This window comes from Sinocyclocheilus anshuiensis, unplaced genomic scaffold (genome assembly GCF_001515605.1).
Source record: "Sinocyclocheilus anshuiensis isolate Anshui unplaced genomic scaffold, SAMN03320099.WGS_v1.1 scaffold1430, whole genome shotgun sequence".
NCBI classification, from domain to species: domain Eukaryota; kingdom Metazoa; phylum Chordata; class Actinopteri; order Cypriniformes; family Cyprinidae; genus Sinocyclocheilus; species Sinocyclocheilus anshuiensis.
The window spans coordinates 1,143,510-1,166,960 of record NW_015555721.1 but is presented as its reverse complement, the minus strand read 5'-3'; the positions used below and the strand labels follow the sequence as shown (position 1 = coordinate 1,166,960).

The 23,451-nt window shown below is 36.9% G+C and overlaps 1 protein-coding gene across 2 annotated transcripts; it reads left to right on the top strand.

Annotated features, from left to right (window-relative positions):
* Positions 1 to 1,348: 1,348 nt before the first annotated feature.
* On the top strand, positions 1,349 to 14,440 carry LOC107672498 (CD97 antigen-like). Of its 2 annotated transcripts, XM_016465711.1 has the most exons (21): positions 1,349 to 1,529; positions 3,258 to 3,341; positions 3,611 to 3,760; positions 3,844 to 3,978; positions 4,575 to 4,709; positions 5,124 to 5,258; positions 5,367 to 5,513; positions 5,620 to 5,739; positions 6,058 to 6,101; positions 6,190 to 6,309; positions 7,215 to 7,368; positions 7,450 to 7,566; positions 7,685 to 7,872; positions 7,967 to 8,137; positions 9,974 to 10,168; positions 10,248 to 10,465; positions 10,559 to 10,625; positions 11,707 to 11,798; positions 11,931 to 12,099; positions 13,024 to 13,119; positions 14,159 to 14,440. In XM_016465711.1, the coding sequence occupies exons 1-21, from the start codon at positions 1,502 to 1,504 to the stop codon at positions 14,198 to 14,200; spliced, it is 2,607 nt and encodes an 868-aa protein (XP_016321197.1). In that variant the 5' UTR covers positions 1,349 to 1,501; the 3' UTR covers positions 14,201 to 14,440. The 2 variants fall into 2 exon arrangements, with proteins under 2 accessions (XP_016321197.1, XP_016321198.1); XM_016465712.1 differs by lacking the exons at positions 4,575 to 4,709; positions 5,124 to 5,258.
* The last annotated feature ends 9,011 nt before the right edge of the window (positions 14,441 to 23,451 follow it).

Genomic DNA, 23,451 nt, shown 5'->3' with positions numbered 1-23,451 from the left:
CCCACCCACCACCACCTTTTTTTATGATGGATGGATGCACTTTTTTTTGCTTCAAAATCTCAACCACCATTCACTGCAATTATAAAGCTTGGAAGAGCCAGGACATTGTTTAATATAACTCCGACTGAATTCATCTGAAAGAAGAATGTCATATACACCTAGGATGGTTTGAGGGTGAGTAAATCATGGGGTAATTTTCCTTTTTGGGTGAACTATCCCTTTAAGAACTTTACAATGACCAGTATCTCGAACAAATCTCTTGCTTCATACCTCAGCTTGGATGTTTGTTTATAGCAAATATATAGCTCATCATAGTGTATAATATGGGATTGTCTTCTCCATAAAAGAAAACATGCACTGAGGTGTCTTATACTTTATACTTGAGCACTTATACTTTTTGCTTTGAGTGTGCGTTGAGTAGGTTGAGTAGTCCTCATTTATTTTTGGGTAGCGATACAATCTCTTCAATGTTGACAACGACATCAATTTTAAAATATGATGTAAGAAGAAAGCCATTTTTCTTCCACAATGCATGTAAAGCTGCAATATCAAAGAATCAATCAACAGGTCACAGCAACACCAGAACTACACAAATGGGTGCCATTGTTGAGAGGTCTGGGACATTAGCCTACTTGTTGACTTGTCCCATTTATGAATCTAGCCCAAAGGAACACAGCTAGAAGACATTGTTTGAGCAAATATAACTTTGCACAATGTCAGTACAATGTAACATTAAATCTGTCAAACAAACATTCCCATAGGAACCTCTGCATATGAATACAGGCTAAAGGTTATTTTAGCAAATGCATTTTTGGGATAGGAACACTGGAGTATTGTTAACCTAAAACAATACTAAAAAAACATGTACGTGTTAGAAACTGCATGGGTGATAAAATATCAGCACTGAAAGCAGAACGGTCTCCTTGACACCTTCATGACAACACGAAAACAGGAAGTCACACGTATAAATGCACACACGCATCTTCAGTATTAACCCCCCCCCCAGCTCAGATGTTGGGAGTTAAAGTTACAACTTTACCTGAATGCTTTATGTGTAACATTATCAATATTAATAATTGAACTGGGTTCAGCAAAACACACTGAAAACAGGTTTTTTTTTTTTTTCAGTTTTTTGTTTTTCTTTGTTTGTTTGTTTTTAATGCTTCTTAATTAAATAGAAAGATTCTGCGAACAGATTAACATCCAAGAAAGAGTTACTCAACACTACACTGACATCATGAAGCCAATTGTCATTTTCTTGCAACTTTTTGTCCCACTCCCTCCCTCTCGGTGTCAACCAAAGCAGGGGGCTGGACCAACAAAACTCTTTCAGGCACTTCAGGCTTGTTCAGCATTAGAGTCAGCGAGAGAGACACAAGACCTAGTCTGAGAGCAAGACTGAGAAAAGGAGGCATTCAAATATAAAAGTTGCTCAGGATCAAACCATAAGCCGTATTCATTATTGATTTTTCATTTTGCGAGTTTCTTTCACTCTTTGATCATGAGGCACAAGCATCTGCTGAGTCTGGGTGAGTCACGCTTCAGATTTCTTCAGGATTGAAGTTTCCACTGATGAATGTAGAGACAGATGTTTGTATGGAGCCACTGTGTGGTTCTGCTAAATTAAATGTTGCCCTGCCAACAACTGCGTAATCGTTGCAGTTTCAAAAGTAGAGAAACAGTAAATGGGCATGAAAGGAAACTGCCACAGATAGGAAAATCTGATGTCACAATGGGGTAGTTTTTATCTGAAGCAGGGCCTATGAGCTCCAGTAATCTGGAAAGCACCAGCTGAATGTGACTGATGAATGGAGAAGAAACACAACATCCATTTGTCTTCTCAGAGGGTTTTGCTCCTGCTGTCATAGTCTTAAGACATTCTGTTTAAGTGTTTGGGAAACAACCATGAAGTGAAATGAAAGAAGTGATTTTGGGGAAAGATGCAAACTCATTAACCTAAAGACACTGCAATAGTAAAACTGTATAATCAAAATATTGTAAGTTCATGTGATATTGTGAGAAAATGACAAGTGAAACTCAAAAGTTAAACTGAAAAATGAAGATTCTGTCATTACTCATTGTCGCTGCAAACCTTTATGGCTTTATTTCTTCTGGGGAACACAAAATAATTTATTTTGAAAAATGTTGGTAACAAAACCACTTTGATAACCATTGACAAAAACACACTTCAAAATGTCCTTTTTATGCTCCACACAAAAATGAAAATCATACAGGTTTGAAACGACTTGATGGTGAGTCAATTATGACAGATTGTTTTATTTTGGGGTGAACTACTTTAAATCGTGAAGTTCCTTGGCTTTGATTTTGACAATGGAAAAATATTGACGGAAACCAAATCAGGACAGGAAATCCAAGGTGTTTTCATGTGTCCACAGCTGAGAGGCCCAGGCTGATGGGACAATGACATCAAACCCAGGAAAAACTATGAAGAGCGAAAAAAGTGTTACATAAACCTTACTGTTAAACTGAAAAGAATAAGAACAAAATCCTAAAAACATTGTTTGCCTGATGCTTGGTTACAAAATAATGAGCAAGACCACACCTTAGGTTATGGCTGAGTCACCAATGTGGTTGTAAAAAGTGTTACGGCACTTTTTAACAGTCTTCTGGCTGACCAAGCCTGTGGTCAAAGCATGTGACAGTGCGGTGATCTGTATGCTGGTTCTGTAAGTTAAATCTGTTAGCCACAGTACTGCGCAGCACCTCACCCATAGCTCTCGAGCAGTGTACTTCCTGACTGGCCATCATCTCAATGCAACTGTCATGAACAATGAGTGGAAATAGAATTAGCTTAATAGATTTATTTTTTTCTTTGATACGTCTTCCAACTTTGTCTTCTAAGACTGTTACTCCTAGTAAATTGAATGCCAAGAAAGCCATTATAGGCAATAAGTAATTTTGGTTAATTTTAGCATGTTTTACCTATGAGATTAGGATGGGTCAAAATGTGGCTCAGTTTGACATGCTTGAGAGCAATATAGTCAATGTTACCATTTCATTACATAACTACTTTAGTCAAATTGAAAATTATCATGAATTTATTCATTTCTTTTAAATTTTAATTTCTGAATGCCTTTGGTTTGACTTTTTACAATTCCTAAAACTACCTGCATATTTGCAAGTTAACATAAAAACATCTCAGATTATCAGTGTGGTCTCAGACTCACTATATGTGCATCAAACTACACCAAAGACACTAAACCTGCAGTAACAGACTTTTTATTTTCTGCTTGTAGTTCTTCTGTTAGCACTGACAGAGAACATCCTGATGCAAACATCCTGCGTACTTGGATATGTAAAGCGCAGTGGAAATTGTGTAGGTATGAATAAAAAAGCTAACATATATGATACTCTGATGTCAGGGCTTAACAGGATTTTACTTGGGTTGTGCATGCCAACATTTATACAAGATTCACACAAACACACACAAATAATAATCAAGTTTTGTTGATGTTGTATATTATTGAATAGCTGGAAATTATATTGCAGATATACGACACATTCATGAAACAGCACTTATTAATGAATTTTAAATAAAAATCAGGAAAAGGTGCTATGGTTATTCAAACTTTCTCTGTCATTGTTATAGAGGACAATGAGTGTGTGTCTCAACCATCCATTTGTGGAAAAAATGCAAGATGCTTCAACACTGTTGGCAGCTACTACTGTCAATGTCATGAAGGATTCACAACACTTTCAGCTCATAATTTCACACAAGCGGATGCAATTTCATGCAAAGGTAAAGAGAGCTTGATATGATGCATCTCACATGATCTCTGTGCAGCAGAGAAAACATCTGAATCTCTGTTCATCTCATTTCAGACATCAATGAATGTGTGGTTGGCAGCGCTGATTGTAGTCCTAATACAGAATGTGTCAATTCTGAAGGAGGATATAAATGCACATGTGCGACTGGCTACATTTCCAGCAATTCAGGACAAGGAGTTCAGTGTATTGGTAAGAAACTATTAGACCTTACACATTTATTGGCCACCTAGTGCTTCTGGTTTTGCTTAATGACCCAGATTTGACATTGGACAGTGTTAGGATTAAACAATTAAGGCCTTCTTTTATTAACTTTTTTCATGAGAAGTTTTTAGTTACTAGATATCTCTTGAATTTCATGCTTTTCATGTACTTTTCATGTTCATTCAAAGCACAAAACGCTGTGTATTAGTGGTGGGGATTTTTCAGTGACTTGCTGCAGTTTATATTAATACGCTAGTAGGTGGCGACAAGTAACTATAATGAGTGAGTCACTGAATCATTCAATCAATGATTCATTCAAAACCATAAATTCAATCAGGAACAACATGCCACAACTGTGAGCTTCTCGGAGGCACCGTGGCTTTGTTTAAAACAATTTCTGTCAACACAGCAAAAAATAACTGACAATACTGTGTAAATGTAAGTTATTCAACATAAACTCAGATGGCAATTTCAAACAAGCGAACTCGAATAAATGCAAAGGTAAAGAGAGCTTGATATGATGCATCTCACATGATCTCTGTGCAGCAGAGAAAACATCTGAATCTCCGTTCATCTCATTTCAGACATCAATGAATGTGTGGTTGGCAGCGCTGATTGTAGTCCTAATACAGAATGTGTCAATTCTGAAGGAGGATATAAATGCACATGTGCGACTGGCTACATTTCCAGCAATTCAGGACAAGGAGTTCAGTGTATTGGTAGGAAACTTTCACCCAAATTGAAAATTCAATTTTCACCCAAAAAGTCTGTCATCATTTACCCACCCAAGTTGTTTCAAATCTGTATGAGTTTATTTCTTCTTTTTAACATAAAAGATGATATACTGAAGAATGTTGGTAACTAGCCTAAGACATGTTAGCAATATGTTAAAAGATGCTAGCAATGTGCTAAATCATGCTAAAACATGGTAACAGTGTGTTAAATCATGTTAGCGACATGCTAGAAATGCTAGAAACATGGCAGCAAACATGTTAGTTATGTATTAAAACATGCTAGGAACAAGCTAATTCATGCTAGAAACATGCCAGTAACATGCTATGATGATATGATGCATCTCACATGATCTCTGTGCAGCAGAGAAAACATCTGAATCTCTGTTCATCTCATTTCAGACATCAATGAATGTGTGGTTGGCAGCGCTGATTGTAGTCCTAATACAGAATGTGTCAATTCTGAAGGAGGATATAAATGCACATGTGCGACTGGCTACATTTCCAGCAATTCAGGACAAGGAGTTCAGTGTATTGGTATCAAACAATTTTATCCTACGTATTTTTTGGCCATCTGTTTGCTTGCAGTCTAATGTGAGAGTTTTCAGTTGAGAGTTTTGTTTATTATCTGTCCCTAAATTACAGACAGAAATGAATGCAATGATCCCAGTTTTTGTGGAAAACACGCATCATGTCATAACACTGCTGGAGGTTTCTACTGCATCTGTGATGCTGGATTCAGACTAAAGTCAGGAGAAACTAACTTCACTGATACAAGTGAACTCTGCGAGAGTAGGTCCTTTCAAACCATTCAAGTTCACATTTTGACACATTGAAGTTTCGGTTTATTTTTGAGAAATCTAATATCCTCCAAAATGCTGTTTTGATGTTGTTGAAGGTGTATGTGACGTTGATAAATCTATATGTGGAGGAGGAGTCTGCAAAAACAGCAAAGACGGCCTTGAATGTTTGTGCTTAGGATTCACCAACTATGGTCACAAACAAATGAAATGCACAGGTTAGAGTTCTCTGTTAAAAGTTTATTTTGGTTCCTAAATATCTCTTAAATTTCATGCTTTCCCATAATTCATAGCACACAGCAGTTGCATGTGTTTGCACCAAATATTAATATTGTTGATGTAATTAATATGTTAACCATTTTAGGTTACCAATTTTTTAAGTGTAATATTGATTCTTGTTTAATGATCTGTCTTGCAAACACACAATCTGTGCTACTGGTCTGAATATCAAATGTGATCACCTAATCACAACCATACCTTTTCTTGTGTGATATTGCTTAGTTATATTTTGTTTATAGTTTTGTTTTGTTTTTTAGAGCTAAAGTGCGACAGATTATTTAGTGAGAGCAAAGCATCTCAGGTACTGCGTAACTTTTACTAGATTACTGTAACCGAATATTGCAGTCATTCATAATGAACCAGAATGCTGATTTCTCTTTTCTGTGTAGGCATCTCCAGAGTTCACAAAACTTGTCTCTTTGATGACCAACAGCTGTCTGATACTGAATCAGAGTGATTCTGTCAGCATGAAGCATTTTACACAAGGGGACGGAGAAAGATTTTTGCAGGTGATAAATCAGTCTGATTTGTTAATCAGTTTTATTGCAAAAATTCACAGATTGGCTATATATATATATATATATATATATATATATATATATATATACCCTTGTGAAAAGGAGCACTTAAATTTAAAGAATATTTTTAAATACTTTTATACAATAATATTTGCAGATGATATAATATTAATTCAAAAAATGTCCACTTAAATGTACCTAAAGAGAGTACACTTTCATGACTGTTTCTTAACACACTTAAGCAAAAAAGTGCCATGTGATAATGATGTCATTAGGTCAGATTGAGTTAGACCTATCGGACTGCGCCATCTAGAGTTTCTATATATATATATATATATATATATATATATATATATATACCCTTGTGAAAAGGAGCACTTAAATTTAAAGAATATTTTTAAATACTTTTATACAATAATATTTGCAGATGATATAATATTAATTCAAAAAATGTCCACTTAAATGTACCTAAAGAGAGTACACTTTCATGACTGTTTCTTAACACACTTAAGCAAAAAAGTGCACTTTGTGATGTCTAATTAAATGTTTTAAAGTATATATTAAATCATCATGTTTTAATAATATGTCATGCTTTAAAGAAGTACACTAATTCTTGGTGACTTGACTAACATAAAACACATGTACTCAATTATAAATGTAGGCTAACTTAGTGTGTTTTGCAATATTACACTTACTATATTTAAAATGTACTAAACTGCAACTTCATCATTACAAATATATTTAAATACATGACATACAAGTTTGAATAAAAATTACATTAAAGTATATTTTAGTTTACCATAAATGCACTTAAGTTCAACAAGCTCAAATGAGTGCTTATACTTAAACATCATCTTGATCCACAATTCTCTCTCATTTTACCCAACCGCATACAGGCATTTCTAAATGCTCTAGATGATCTGCTTCTTGGTGGCTTCAATGGTGATAATCATATAATCTCAGCATTGTTTAGTATTGTGGAAAGCATGCTAAAACTGATAGGACCTCAGCTGTCAGTAAGCCAGACCAGGAGAGTAAGCGCTAAAACTGGTAAGACCAAAATATTATGTCAGTATCGTACATCCGCTTCACTGAATTTATTATATTTGTAATTTGGTTTTTGCCTTTCAGATGTGGAGCTGTTAGTAAAGAGGGGCAATTCTCCACCTGAGGGTCATTTCATGATGAATACTAGTGGAGCACAATTGACCTCCCACTGGGACACAGCAACAGGAAATACATACCTCGGTATATATTCCTAATTTCATTTACAGAGTAAATAATAGTACTAATAATAATAATAAAAGTGACCTTTTTATTATTCGACAGTATAAAACAGTTTCTACCGTCTTTGTGTATCAACCAGGCTTTACGACTGCAGCTCTCCTCAGCTACAAAGGTCTGGAGGAATCACTCAATGGCTATTTTGACCATTTAGAGACACAGCAAAAGCAAACTTTCAAGATCAATTCAAAAGTAGTAACTGCCACTGTTAGTAACAAAGAGACAGACAATCTAACGAAACCAGTAAATCTCACGTTTTCTCACTTGGAGGTATGGAACAATTCTCTCAATGTACCACATATAATGTGTTTCACCAATATGATATACTATCAATTAATAATTCTGCACGTACATTTCCCTCCAGAAAAAGAATGAGAAGCATAAGCCTATGTGTGTGTTTTGGGATCCTGAACTGGAAGGGGGCGCGTGGTCAACACGTGGCTGCACTACAGTGAGATCCAGTGCCGATCAGACCGTCTGCTCCTGTTCTCACCTCAGCAGCTTTGCTGTGCTTATGGCTCTCTATGATATTGGGGTTTGTATTCTAACTTTTGTCACCAAAACTTGAGCACATCATAAAAGTTAAACTATTAATACAAAAGTATTTTTAGGCACTAAAGAGTTTGTTAAAAGATAAATATTACGGGCCAGTTTTGGGCAAATTAGCATTTCTGCGGGTGATTTACTAACAACGCGCAAATTAAAGGGGTCATATGATGCGATTTCAATTTTTCCTTTCTCTTTGGAGTGTTACAAGCTCTTGGTGCATAAAGAAGATCTGCAAAGTTGCAAAGACTAAAGTCTCAAATCCAAAGAGATATTCTTTATAAAAGTTAAGAGTCAACCACGCCTACCTAAAACGGCTCGTTCTAACACGCCCCAACATGTCTACGTCACGATGTGGGAAGATTTGCATAACGCTGCCCAAATGTTCACGCAAAGAAAGAAAGCGTAACTTTTATTCTCGCTCTAGTATTGTTGTTGCCGCCGCCGCCATGTCGTGAAGACGCTGTGTGTTTCGTTGTGAAAGCGAAACTGCTTTGTTTGGTCGTCCAAAAGAGTACGATATCCGCTTCGTCATGCCTAGAGCTGATCCATGCTGGTCGCTGAGGAAATACATCAACTTCGCGCTGTCGATCGCCGGATCGGCTTTCACCGTAGACGAAGCAGAGTCCAGCCCGGGGTCATCACATGTGGTTGCCACAAGTCTCCTTCGTCGAATCCGCCGGCCGCGCCGTTCTCAAGCTCACTCTAGCCCGCCGTGTGTAAAAAATAGTTTATGACATGCTTTATCGGGTGTTAAATAATGGCATAAATACCAGTAAATACCAGTAATTTGACGAGTGCAAACGTTAGTAAAACGTCCTCCCATAAATTTTGTATTTGAAACAAATGCATATTCTGTAAGGTCAGGCACAAAAATAACTGTCCACGCCTTTTCGGCGCTAATTTGTCACTGCGCATCTTTAGTAGGCTAAATCCTGACAGTACTACACTCTTAAAAATAAAGGTGCTTCACAATGCCATAGAAGAACCTTTTTGTCTAAATGGTTCCATAAAGAACCTTTAACATCTGAAGAACCTTTCTGTTTCACAAAAGGTTCTTTGTGGCGAAAGAAGGTTCTTCAGATTATAAAAAGGTAAGAAAGAGATGGTTCTTTAAAGAACCTTTGACTGAATGGTTCTTTGTGGAACCAAAAATGGTTCTTCTATGGCATCGCTTGAAGAACCTTTTGAAGCACCTTTATTTTTAAGAGTGTACTTTAACGCCAAAAGACGGTTTACGCTGGCGCGAGCTGTTAGTAAGACTGGCCATACTGTATGTGTGCAAATGACTTATAGGCATGCAGTATATAACCTATGGCCTGTATCCTTTTCCCACTATCCTGTGCGTTCCATTCCGAGACAATTAACAAATAAAACAGTGTTTGAAAGTTAAGGTCAGTTTTTGTATAAGTGTATGTTTTTGAACAACTTTTAAAATTAGTATTGTAGTAATTAAATATTTGCTTAGTTATCACCAAATCCCTCTCTAATTTGTTGTAGATCATTATGCTTTATGCTACCTCAGATGTTTGACATTAGTCTCATCAGGTTCCTTCATGCGCAAACGCTGCCCGCAAAGTCACTGATTTGCTGCCTAAGCTTTCGGACGCAGCCAATGATATAATATAGGAGGATAGTCATACAGGATTGTGGGCGAGGGTCAAAGGTCACACCCTGAATAATTGCAATGACCTTTAATGATATGTGCAGTGCAACAGAGGATTAAAATACATGCTGCAAAAGAGAGAAGAATACTTAACGCGCTCACACTCTAACTGTAAGTTAAAATCTGTTAAGGAGACTCTTCATTTTCTCTCTTAACTAGGATGTATACGAGCTGCGTCTGGTCACACTGGTGGGACTGCCGCTGTCTCTGATCTGCCTCCTCATCTGCATTGTCACGTTTTACTTCGTGCGATCCATCCAGAGCACACGCAACACCATCCACCTGCACCTCTGCATCAGCCTCTTCATCGCCTACTTTGTGTTCCTCGTGGGCATCACCCGCACAGAGAATAAGGTGAACTGCGGCTTCAAACAGGGTTGGTTTGTCTGGGTCTGATAATAAACATCCTGAGTGTTCACTTCCTGTCCTTCAGGTGGGCTGTGCAGTCGTTGCAGGCATTCTGCACTACTTCTTCCTGGCTTCCTTCTGCTGGATGTGTCTGGAAGGAGTGCAGCTCTTCCGCATGGTGGTGCTGGTCTTCAACACAACGCTGAGACCCATCTATATGTTTGCCGCTGGTTATGGAGTTCCTGCTGTTATCGTTGCCATTTCAGCCACAGTGAACGCAAGTGGATATGGCACCGATAACTAGTGAGTTTTAGACATTACTGATGTCTTTGCAGACGCTAATTAGAATTTCAGGTTTGTTTCTGATGGTATTAAGATGTTTTTCTTTATCTGTAGCTGTTGGCTCAACATTCCAGATGGCTTCATCTGGAGCTTTTATGGGCCAGTTTGTGTCATAATTATTGTAAGTACCTCTTAACATGGCACTTTCCACAAAATATATTAGAAAATAGGATCTAAGAGTCAAGAGCAAGGAAATGGGGGAAGGCCAAACTAAATATTATATTACATATGTGACCCTGAACCACAAAACCAGTCATAAGGGTCAATTTTTCGAAATTGAGATTTATACAATAAATAAGCTTTCCATTGATGTATGGTTTGTTAGGATAGGATAATATCTGGCCGAGATACAACTATTTGAAAATCTGGAATCTGAGGGTGCAAAAAAATCAAAATATTGAGAAAATCGCCTTTAAAGTTGTCCAAATGAAGTTCTTAGCAATGCATATTACTAATCAAAAATTAAGTTTTAATATATTTACAGTAGGAAATTTACAAAATATCTTCATGATCTTGATATGATATGACATGATCTTTACTTAATATCCTAATGATTTTTGGCATAAAAGAAAAATCAATCATTTTGACCCATACAATGTATTTTTGGCTATTGCTACAAATATAACCATGCTACTTATGACTGGTTTTGTGCTCCAGGGTCACATATTTTATTGCATTAAAAAAGTATATAAATGGGTAAATGGCTTTCTACAATACAGTGATGTACTGTAAAAAGGGTCCCAATATTTTTTGTTGTTGTGTGTCACAATATTTAGTACCATACAATGTCTGTCAGAATTTTTAGGAATGTTGCATTTTATCCAATGGGTAAAACGTGTCATTGTTACATTAAATAGGAATGTCTACCTAATTTAATACTTAAAATAGTAAAACCTAATGTATGTTGATTCAGTTCTTTTAAATATTTAAATAAAAACATTTAAATAAATAACAATAAAACCAATTAATTCAGATAATATCATTTTTCAGTGCAGGTAAACTACTTATTCATGTTACTCATTGTTTATCAAATATATTGTATTAAGTAGTTCTCAAAACAAAAAACCATGAGTTTGTACTTTAAACAGCATAGTTTATGCTATTATTGGAAAGTACCACATTACCAACAATCAAAAATCTCTTAAAAGAAATGTAAAGAATGAAAGCTGTTGTTTAAACTACGTTTTGTCTGCTCGTTTCAGGTTAATGTATTATTCTTCCTCATAACAATATGGAAGCTGGCAGAAAAGTTTTCCTCCCTCAACCCAGACTTAGACAGTCTACACAAAATCAAGTGAGAAATGTTATTAAACCCTCACTACCAATCAAAGTTTTTGTTAATGTTTTTGAATGTCATCTCTTATGCGCTTATGCGTTTAGTATTTGTAACAGTGTGCTATAAGCAGATCTTTATCTCCACCTACAGGGCATTTACGGTTACTGCAATTGCTCAGCTGTGTATCCTTGGCATCATGTGGGTGTTTGGCTGTTTTCAGTTTGATGAAAACACTCTGCCAATGTCATACATCTTCACCATACTAAGCAGCCTGCAGGGGGTGCTGATGTTCATCCTGCACTGCTGGCTCTCAAAACAAGTGAGTCCTGTTCATCTCATTACAAAGATAATATATGAACATATGGAATGATCAATCATGCTTTGACAAAATATTAAGCCAGGGACAGGTAATAATAAAACAATAAATGTTGACACTGGACAGGGAATGATAAATAGAACATTAAAATGAACACTAGAAAAAAATTGCAGTTCAGTTATAATAGCAAACGTTTTTAGTGAGAGGTGGCTGGGTTTAAATTTGCAATTATTAAATCAAATGATTGAAAAATTACTGTAATTATTAATATCGTATTAGTAGTTTTAAGTTGATGTTGTTTGTAAAGACATCCGTTATGTTATGTTGATTGTTGACATCTTTTTTCCCTATTAAAAAAAGTAGTCAATAGAATTTAATTTGTCACTTGCTAGTCAGTTTCAGGGGCGGTTTTATAAGGGGGCGGAACCATTTTCATTCTAGAGAGCATCCGATTGGACAAAAATCTGTGTTCAGACGGAATTAATGATTATGTTTATAGGCAATTTTAACAGAATATCTGTTTTACGGCTGACCAAATTAATCAGACAGCGATCAAGTGAACGGCCTTAAGCTCTGCAGCTGATCATAAGTAAAGTGAAAACACTATTTATCAGCACGGTAACTAAAATTGGCAATTCAACATATTAACTTATTAGCACAAAACACAAGATACATCTTTTTAAATACACATGTAAATGTAAACTAATCTAACACAAAAACACCCACACCAACAATGTTTCTGCACCTTTGATATATGAAGATCTAAGATCTTACAGAGAATATTAGAATTAGTTGACTTCAAAGATCATAAACATAGACTAAAAGCCGCTAAACTCTCACAAACACATTTGTTATGATGATAAATCGATGATCATAAAAATGCACTCGCTATTGTCTGTGATAAATGTCTCTGTAATTTCCTGACAGGTGAGAGAGGAGTATGCCAAATTCCTGTCCTGTATCTGTGCACCACACAAGAGGAAATATTCAGAGTTCACCTCAAACCAAACAAGCAAACTGCAGGTAAACTCAGTCTCAAAGAGGAGCCAGTTAGCTCTTGCTTTGCGAATGTGTGCACAGAATTTGCCCTCAGGCTGTCCAAGATGTAGATGAGTTTGTTTCTTCATGGGAACAGATTTGGTAGCATTACATCACTTGCTCACCAATGGATCCTCTGCAGTGAATGGGTGCCTTGTAAGAAACAAATTCATCATTAAAAGTTTTCAACCATTGTTTCTGCCTAAAATATCCTCTGTCCATAATATTACTTTCTCCAGTAAAAAAAAAAAAAGTTATTTTGTCTGAATCAGGGGAGAAATATGCACAGATCAAGCACCATTTATAAGACAAAACAGTCCAAAACAAGCAAATACATCAGTTGATTTTGATGTGAGAGGACAAGAGGGGATGGACTTTCACCGGCAGAAGTGTTGTTATGAATTGTGGACTGGTATTTTGGCGTGAAGTAACACTGTAAAGTTAAAATGCCTTAATGATGAATTTGTTTGGTACAAACATGCAGCTTTTCACTTTGCAAGATGTTAACTGATAAATCGTGTGGATTATTGTGATGTTTTTATCAGCTGTTTGGACTCTCATTCTGACGGCACCCATTCACTGCAGAGGATCCATTGGTGAACAAGTGATGTAATGATACATTTCTCCAAATCTGTTCCTACGAAGAAACAAACTCATTTATTTACATGCTGGATGGTCTGAGGGTGAATACATTATTTTTCAGTAAATGTTCTTTTTTGGCTGAAATATTCCTTTAACATTTTGAGACTATTAAATGTGTTTACTTGCTGCTTTGACATCATCATCAATCAGGTCATGAGTTGAAGCGTACTCATGACAATAATAACACGGATGTCAAAGATCACATACTAACCGTATGCTCAGAAGGGAAATAGCATTTCTCATTTGCATGTTTGCTTTCTGAATGCTTAAGAAGAGAGGTGATGATCATTGAAGCATTTTAGTCAAACTGAGCTGTGTGTTTTCCTAATAACTAGTTGTGACTGAATACAAATATCATCTGACTGTCTGCACTCTTTCACAGGCCTCCAGGAGCGATAATCACACTGGTGAATCACACATTTAAGAGGTCATTTCCACAAACCATTCAATTTTTCATCTGTTTGCAAGTTGGAGTGTCACATTATTTCTCTATCTGCTTTCTGTGGAAATGTTCATAAATTGTATTTGGGGAATTCTTCTTTTAGGGGAACTTTTTCTTTCCCTTAGGATCATTTTATAAAAAAAAAATTTTTATAATTTTTAAATGCTTTTAAAGAAAGCTTTATTTTTCCAGGACATATTTTAAAAGCATCTCTCTTTTTTTGCTGCAATTTCTCCTTAAAATCAAGAAAATTAGTTTCCCAGAAGACAAAATAAGTTCAATTTACCCTGATCTTAAAATTCAAAAAGTTTTCACCTCCAGGCTCTTAATGCATTGTGTTTCCTTCTGGAGCTATTTTTATTTTTAATTTAATTATTATTATTTATTTTTTTTATGTCTAATGTCTTAAGATGAAATTATTTATTTTAAATTCAATAAAAATCAATATTGTGTAACATAATTTAAAATTAATGTTTTCTATTTACATATGATAAAGCGTGATGATAAAGCTGAATTTTCAGCATCATTACTCCAGTCTTCAGTGTCACATGATCCTTCAGAAATCATTCTGATATGATGATTTGATGATCAAGAAACATTTATTATCATTATTTAACAAAATATGTTTTTAAAATTTAAATTATAAATGTCTTTACTGTCACTTATGAAAAATATAATGTGTCCTTGCAGAATAAAAGTATTAATTTCCTTTTTAAAAAAATGTGCTAACCCCAAACATTTCAATAGTAGTGTAAATAAAATCCTAAGAATGTTTTATAATGCTTTTAAAAGTTTTTATTTACTTTTTATTTTAACATTTTTTATGTACAATTTATATTTTTTAAAACAAAAAATAACCATCACCAATGCTGCTGTCATCAATTACCAAGCAGGCAGATGATTGAGGTTTTTCCCAGGATATAGAATATTAACTTATGAATGAAAGTATATGCTTTTGTTTTCCATATTATTCTGCATAAACTTTTTCATGATTTGTCCTGAATATTTAGTTATGGTGAATTTGAGTGTTACATTTTGCACATGAAGCCTTCATTTTCTGCACTTTTCCTTACTGTCACTATTTAATGCTTATTTTATTTTTTTGATGTTGCAGGGGTTTTTTTATATTAAAATGTTTACTTTTATTCCCCTCACGTCTCAGATATCTGCTGCTTTTTTTAATTAGATTTGGAACATGCTTTGATATGCAAAATCTGGAAAATGCTTGCAGTCCTATTATGGTTCGTCTGAATCTAATGGTACTGGTGAAACAAGAAATCAAATATTGAAATATGAGTTAAGACATAAACTGGTCAATATGGCTTGTGTTCTGTAGGCTACAAAACAAATGATGGCCTAGTTCAAATAGAGAGATAAATCAATTTATCTAGACTGTACTGTAATGGGAGATTTATATTGCTATTTACACCACAGTGCAGAAAGAAAACAATACTGAATTCACATTAATTTAAACAGTAGCTTATATGTTACTATTCACACTGGGACGCAAATAGCAGTAGCTTTTTTATACCCATATTTAGTATGCAAATGCAAATTTGCATTCTATAATTTTGTATAATTGTATAAATATTTTGCATAATTTTGTAATAAGGATAATGAATCAAATATGTGACCCTCTCTGTGACTCAGCTAGTCTTTTTTTGTGTGTGATTTACTGTTTTCTACATAAAATCATCCTTCATACGGTAAATAACATTCTGTGAAAATGTGACCTTTATATCTTTAATATTGACGGAGTAAGACCATGTCAAAGATTTAAATTATATAGTGAAATTAATGGTTGAAATCAAACGTTGATGCTTGTTATCTCATAATTAGATTTTGAGACTTTAGCCTGGATTTCACAGAGAGGGTCACATATGTAGCTTTCAATTAATAATACAAGTTAAGTTTGCAAACATACTGTTAATGGCTGACATCTTACTGTCCAGATCACTTTCTGTTCACTGACTCAGAGGAACCATGTAATCTATCATAAATTTCAACTGTCATTCAAGAAAATGTTCTGTTCCGCTGAATATAGAAAGAAACACAATATAAATTAAGTTCTGCTTCAGTAGTCATTGTGTATTAACACTTCTGCAGCAGGGGAATCATAGACCAGATCGTGACATTATTATGATTCACAGAGACACAGAGCAATGGTAAAGAAATAAGAGAGAATTTTGACATGAACTTTGCGGGCCTCTAATGGCTTTGTTACGAAGAGAACAAACAGAGAAACAGAAACAGATGAACAGGTAAAGGCTTATCTTAATTAAATTTGTTCTCTCTGTCTTCCATTATGAACTTCATAATTGCCTCAAGGGAGTATATGCCGACTATCTGTGGAGAATCGCTTACACAAAAAGAAGCTCAAGGATGTCCAGGTTAAAAAGAGCTTTCATCTTATTAACTCCCAAAACATTACATAGCAGCCACCACACTTACTTAAAGGTGACATATCATGAAAATCTGACTTTTCCAGGTTTTAAGTGCTATAATCAGGTCCCCGGTGCATCTACCAACCAAGGAAACGTGAAAAAGATTAATCCAGTGACTTTGTTTTGGTAAGCCTTTTTCTGCAAGCGTCTGAAAATAAAACAACGCGTCAGATTTCGCTCCCCTAGTGACATTGCAAAGGGATCTCATTATAATATTACCACCCCTTAATCTGTAAGTTTCCACCCACGGCGCCGTCATTTTGATTTCACAAGCGACAACGGTGTACCAGTTCTAATGCTAATGTTCTGCCTTTGGCTGCACGGAACACTGTTTAGAGTCCCAGCCTCAGAGAAGACAACAGAGCAGTGCATTTATTGATTTATTTACTGTATATTGCTGCTGCCACACAGATCTAAAATAAACATGCGATTTATTTCCCAGCTGTTTACCTTCACAGACATAACCGACTGTTTTTTGTAACTCATGTGTGTTTTTAACGTAAACTTGTGTGTGAATGAGAACTTAGTTTAATACTCACATGCTGTGACAGCCACTTTCTGTCCGTGTGCTTCGGATGTGTGCTCTCAGAAAACCGTATATCAGAAGTTTAAACTCATATGGTTTAAAACGCATGATTTCAGCGCGATAAACATGATAATAAGAACCAAAACAGATGTTTTTAGGAGGTCCGAGCTGTAATGGTGCAGCACTATTCTGGAAAAGGGGGCGGGGAGCAGCAGCTTATTTGCATTTAAAGAGACAGGCACGAAAAACAGCGTGTTTCTGCTTCCACTCAAACTGGGCATTTTTAAAATGATATACTAAATGATCTGTGGGGTATTTTGAGCTGAAACTTCACAGACACATTCTGGGGACACCAGAGACTTATATTACATATTGTAAAAAGGGGCATAATATGTCTCCTTTAAGTAGTTTATTAGAAACAACCTTTTTTAAAATAAACATAACTGCTTCAAATGTGCGTTTTTGGTATGGGTGGGTGTAATTCACATTGTAGATCAAGTATCGTCAAGTTCGAGGGAACCCATGGTGAATTAGGGTGTGTTCACACTTAGTTCGGTTCACTTGGTTCTTTTGGTCCGGACCAAAAAAAGAAAAACGGAGGTGGTCTGGGTACGGTTCGTTTGTGGGTCCATTTGTGGTTTGATTTCCTCATGATTTTTGAAAGCATTATAATGTAGTGATTCGGTATCGAAGGTGTTATATTAATAAAAGTCTCATGGCAGCGTGTGTGCGAGTGATGTGCATGTGTGTATGTCAACGAATGCAGTGCATATAGGGGTCATTCTATGGAAATGTCAATTTTTCTGTCCCTAGCCTTTACAGAAATATTACACTTGAAAAAAAATGTAAAAAAAAAAAAAATTATATTTTCAAATAAAACAACGTGTTATTTGAACAATTACACCTTCTTGAGCCATCAATGTAGCAATATTTGTTTTTAACTAATTATAAAGAATTCCAAGCACAACAAAACTGCTCATCCCCACAGCCATGTACAGAGGGAAAGTGCTTTATTTTGAGGTCAAAAACAGGTTTTTCTACCATTTAAAATACAATTATGCATTCGTAACTAATCAAATATATGATGTAAATTACATAAAAAAAACAAAATGCCAAATAAATATTATAAAATATATAATGAAAGTAGTGGTCCCCTGGAGTTGTCACTGGTGTTACCGTTTAACAAAAATCATTTCACGAGTTCACACTAACATATAATGTGATTAAGCAATTAGTAGCATATTTGGCGTGCTGTCCAGAGGGAGGGCTCCGAGCTCGGGTTAAAGCCCGAACCCAGAGAACTCCCCAAAAGAAGCTAATGGCATGAGACAGCAGCCGGAGAGAAAACTAAGTAGCCCCAAAAAATATGCGTGCCATGAAGAAAAGTAGGGTGTGCGAGGAGGCGGCAGGGCGACTGGGAGGGATCGTGCGGTGCTTGAACGTGAGCTGCGACAAGCCCTACCTGTCGCCGAATGAGGAGCACGATGGAAGGCCAGGTGAGGGACTCTCGCTGCATCCGAAGGGAGCTGCGGCTCTGCTGCACCGGAAGGGAGAGTCCCTCTTGCAGCTGAATACGTGGCGTGGTTTAAAGCGTCGGATGGAGGGCTCTCACTACGACCGAAGGGAGCTGCGGCTCTGCTGCACCGGAAGGGAGAGCCCTGTCCGATGCGGAACAAGCAAATGGGGCTCGAAACGATGGATGGAGGGCTCTCACTGCGACTGAAGGGGGTCGCGGCTCTGCTGCGCCGGAAGGGGGAGCCCTGTCCGATGCTGAATAAGCCATGAATCTCAAAACAACAGATGGAGGGCTCCTGCTGCGACCGAAGGGAGCCGCGGCTCTGCTGCACCGGAAGGGAGAGCCCGGTCCAATGCTGAATAAGCCATTAGTCTCGAAACGACGAATGGAGGCACTGCGGCGGCAGTATCAAATGAGCCGGGCACTGCGGCGGCGGTATCAAATTAAGCCGGGCACTGCGGCGGCGGTATCAAATTAAGCGGGGCACTGCGGCGGCGGTATCAAATTAAGCGGGGCACTGCGGCGGCGGTATCAAATTAAGCAGGGCAATGCAGCGGCGGTATCAAATGAGCGGGGCAATGCAGCGGCGGTATCAAATGAGCGGGGCACTGCGGCGGCGGTATCAAATGTATCCACTTTCCGATCGGAGTATATATTGTCATGGCCGAATGATACGAGGATGTCGGGGAAGTTGGAAGTCTCGCCAGTGGAGGCAAGATAAAGCCTCGGTGTTGTGGAGAGCGTGTGGCTGGTCGAGCAGAGCAACGGCCGCGATGAAGCTCGGCAGTGGTGACTGGCGGAAAAGGAGATTTTCTAGGGCCGGCAGATTGCGACGGAGGATACGAAAGATCCCCAGTACAAATTGTAAAAAACTAGAATACAAATGGATTAAACTACTTAATTTAATGAGTATACCATGATTGTCAACATGGTTTGATGCCTTGCAGCAGACATTTTGTAAAATGCATTTTTCATGAAAATTGTCACTGGTGTTACCTTCCTTATGGGTAACACCAGTGAAGATCCGTTTATGTTTATTTTCTTTTGCTAACTGTTTTCACTAATTGCTAAATGTATGCCAAATGTAACAATTTAGTCTTATCTACTTAAGAATAAGGATCTTTGGTCTTATGTATGTCACTGGTATTTCATTGTGTCACTGGTGTTACTTTTTTTCTGTCACATTAAATAAAATGTGTCACATGTGACATGATAATAATTTTACATCCATTGAATTCTTGATATAGTTTATAGTTTTTACAAATATTTTCATTGTTATAGCAAATACATGGTTGCGCAAATGAACTAACATCACTCAATAACACTTTTAACAAACCTGATTAGCATAAATAAAACATAATCTCCTTATTTGTTGCATTATCATTATTTTTCTGTAACTCTGACTACATGTACAAAAAAAAAATCGAGAAATAATATTTTATAAAAACCTTTAAAATTTGCAAAGAAGGTAACACCAGTCACAAAAAAATGGTACATGTGGTCTTTAAATAAATGCACAAAAAAGATTTAAAAAATCATTAAGCTGTCATTTATGTGTATTCATAAAGTCAAAAGGTAATATAATAATGTGGTCTAAGTTTAAATGTAAAAAAAAAGAAATACATTTGAAGACATCTTGCCATACCAAAAGTGGACGTTTCTGTAGAATGACCCATAGAACGGTGATTAAACTGACTTGGAACTACCTGTGCATTAAACGGTTTTAATGCATACCTGCAAGGAGCAAAGAAGCAGTTAGGAGCAAAGAAACATTTTAATACTATCTTATCTGAGAAAAAAAGAAATTAAGTGAAGACGATTACGACAACGTGATGTGTAGCCGAGTAGCCTATAGTGTCCCATACTCGGAATTTGTGCTCTACATTTCACCCATCCAAGTGCACACACACAGCAGTGAGTAGTGAACACACACACACCATGAACCAGGCCCGGATTGGCTAATTGGGAGCACCAGGAGAATTCCCTGTGGGCCGGTTTGGTTTTTTTGGCCTCGAGGGCCGGTGTTGTCATGCCACTGGTTTAAAATATGGATGCTGTCCCTAAGTTGCCTGCACTCACAGCAGCCACACTCTTTTCATTTATTATTTTACTGCAGCCCCGTGCTTTTTCGTAGAGTGCAGCCTGCAGGTTAATGATGACGTAATTATCTTTTGACTCCCCCGATAGCGGCACCTTGCTCAAAAAAAAAGTCAGTTGTTGGAGACATGCAAGCGAAAAATAAGAGATAAAAAATGGATATTAGAAAGCGTAAAGTTGACGCTGAAAAGGGCAGAATAATTAAAAAAAAGAAAAGAAAGCTCTAGAAACTGACGTGGACATGTACTAAGCTGAGTAAATTTTTTCCTTAAAATCAGCCAGACTACAACAAATGAAGACGATCAGATGAGAACAGTGCACTATTGCAGACTTCTATTCTGAGGTTTTAATGACATTATTTTAATATAGTCAGTGGGCCGGTCTAAGGCATGAAACTCCAGGGCTGAAAATTAGTCCAACTCCAGCCCTGCCGTGAACACACACCCGGAGCAGTGGGCAGCCATTTTTGGCTGCGGCGCCTGGGGAGCAGTTGGGGGTTCGGCCTTGCTCGAGGGTCTCACCCCAGTCGTGGTATTGAGGGTGGAAGAGAGCGCTTGGCAGATGTCTTGACCAGTGACATGATCAGGGACTACCAGCTCTTCCTGACCCCCTTCCCTGTCCACTTCATCTTCCAAATTTCCAGTAGGTCAGACTCCAGCATTTCACTACTGCACAGAAAGCTGGGGTCAGAGTTCTTATGAAGTTGTGGTGTGAACAAGAACGGGTCTGAGATCATTTCAGTGCTGAAGAGGATAAAAAAAAAACCAGGTTCTCTTTTGAGTCCACTTTATTGTGAACACCAAAAGAACTGAGGTCACTTTCAGCTGGTTCCCTTTCTGGTTCGCAAGGTGAGGTGGGTTTGGTTCTTTTAAAATTAACTATATGTGAAAACACCTTACATTTAGTTTTGGTTTGCCATTCACACTGGCATTTAAAGATCCTTAAAAAAAGGCTTTTATAACATATAATGTGACGAAACTTACCGAACATCCATTACAGTGCTGTGTGCTGGGCTAAATGCGCTCGTTGTTTGTGCATACATACGATGATATTTAGTACTAGCTGAAAACTCACAAACAGCAGTTATGAGGCAGTAAAAACAGTGGCAGGAATTTCCCCGCTGCACACAAATGAAGACCTGCTACCTGTACTGAACTGTAATGGACAACATCGCGACTATGACGAGAAAAAAACAGGTATGCTTGATCATTCTGTTCTTTTTAGAGGCGAATCTTGTGACTTACCATACTGTTTTTGGTTCGCTTACATGTACTTGTTCCTTGTTGCATTCATATTTCACTTCAGCTGCACCAGAGTTCGTTTGGAAGTGGACCGAGACCCACATTTTCAGGGTTCCCTCACACATTTTTTGTTCATTTTGTATCTTTAGGTTTGGTGTTAAAAATGCCAGCACTATGCGAACCAGGACTAAATGTTTCAATTTCTTTTTTGGTCCTGAATTGAACCAAACGGCTTTAATTGAACCGTTGTGAACACACAAACCAAACCTGCCAAGTCTTTTGGGTTTTGATGTCACAGCTGCAGCACCGTATTACAATTTATTTGTTAAATATGTCTCTACATGTTCTAGCACACTGTAGTACTAAAAACAGAATGATACTGGAGATTTTATAGAAACACTTTATAGAGGTAATTAAGGTGAATAAATGTACTAAACATTTAATTTCACTATTTACTTAAGTAAAAACATTCAAATTATTGTATATTTTAATTAAAAATAAATTACTTTAAAATATAAATTTACTTGAAATTTATATTAATACAAAATTTATATAAAATTTCTTTTTATACAAATCCATTTCTTTTATAAATTATAATTATTATACAAATTAATTTATTCATCAATATTTGTTTGCTGTGTTTTATAATATCACACAACCTGTCCATGTTGCCATATCCAAGTGACAGATGGCAAAAAATATATATATTATTATGCATATTTAGCATTGTTTTTCCCTGCTGATGTGACCCAATCAGAACAGACATGCTGCACATTTTTTCCCAGTTGAAAACCTCAAGCATTTGAAAAAAAGCAACTAATTCTATTTCAGTCACTTTTAATATCTTGTGGGTATTAAGTTTGAAACCTAACTGTAGGTATCATTAAGTATAACAATATATGTATTTTCTGGAAAAGAAGCAATATACCATTTATCTCAGAAGGGAATACAGACATATTCAAATCATATTAACACTGAGCTGAGGGAAATTACTCTCATTATGTTTCTCTATATAGGTGTCACGACTGCCTACGGAGAGGAAACGAGGAATGAAGAGAACGCAGGAGAGTACCATCCACAGCCTTTAATAATCCATAGGAACATTCATGTAGCACAGGGGATAGACGTTTAACACTATAGACAGACACAGGAAAACACAGGGCTTAAGTAACAGGAACTAAACGGGGATAATCAGGGGAACACAGGTGAATCAAATTAACACAATCAGACACGGGAGAAACTGGGTCACTGGGAGCACATGGGGAGCAAAACACACACAGACAGTCCATATTCCTGACAATAGGCAATTCAAATCCACAGGTTCTCCATGCTGTGGACAAAGACTTTTAACATCTTGTTCTCTCAGGAATAAAATTGGATTGCAGCTCAGTGATTGACAGCAGGTGCTT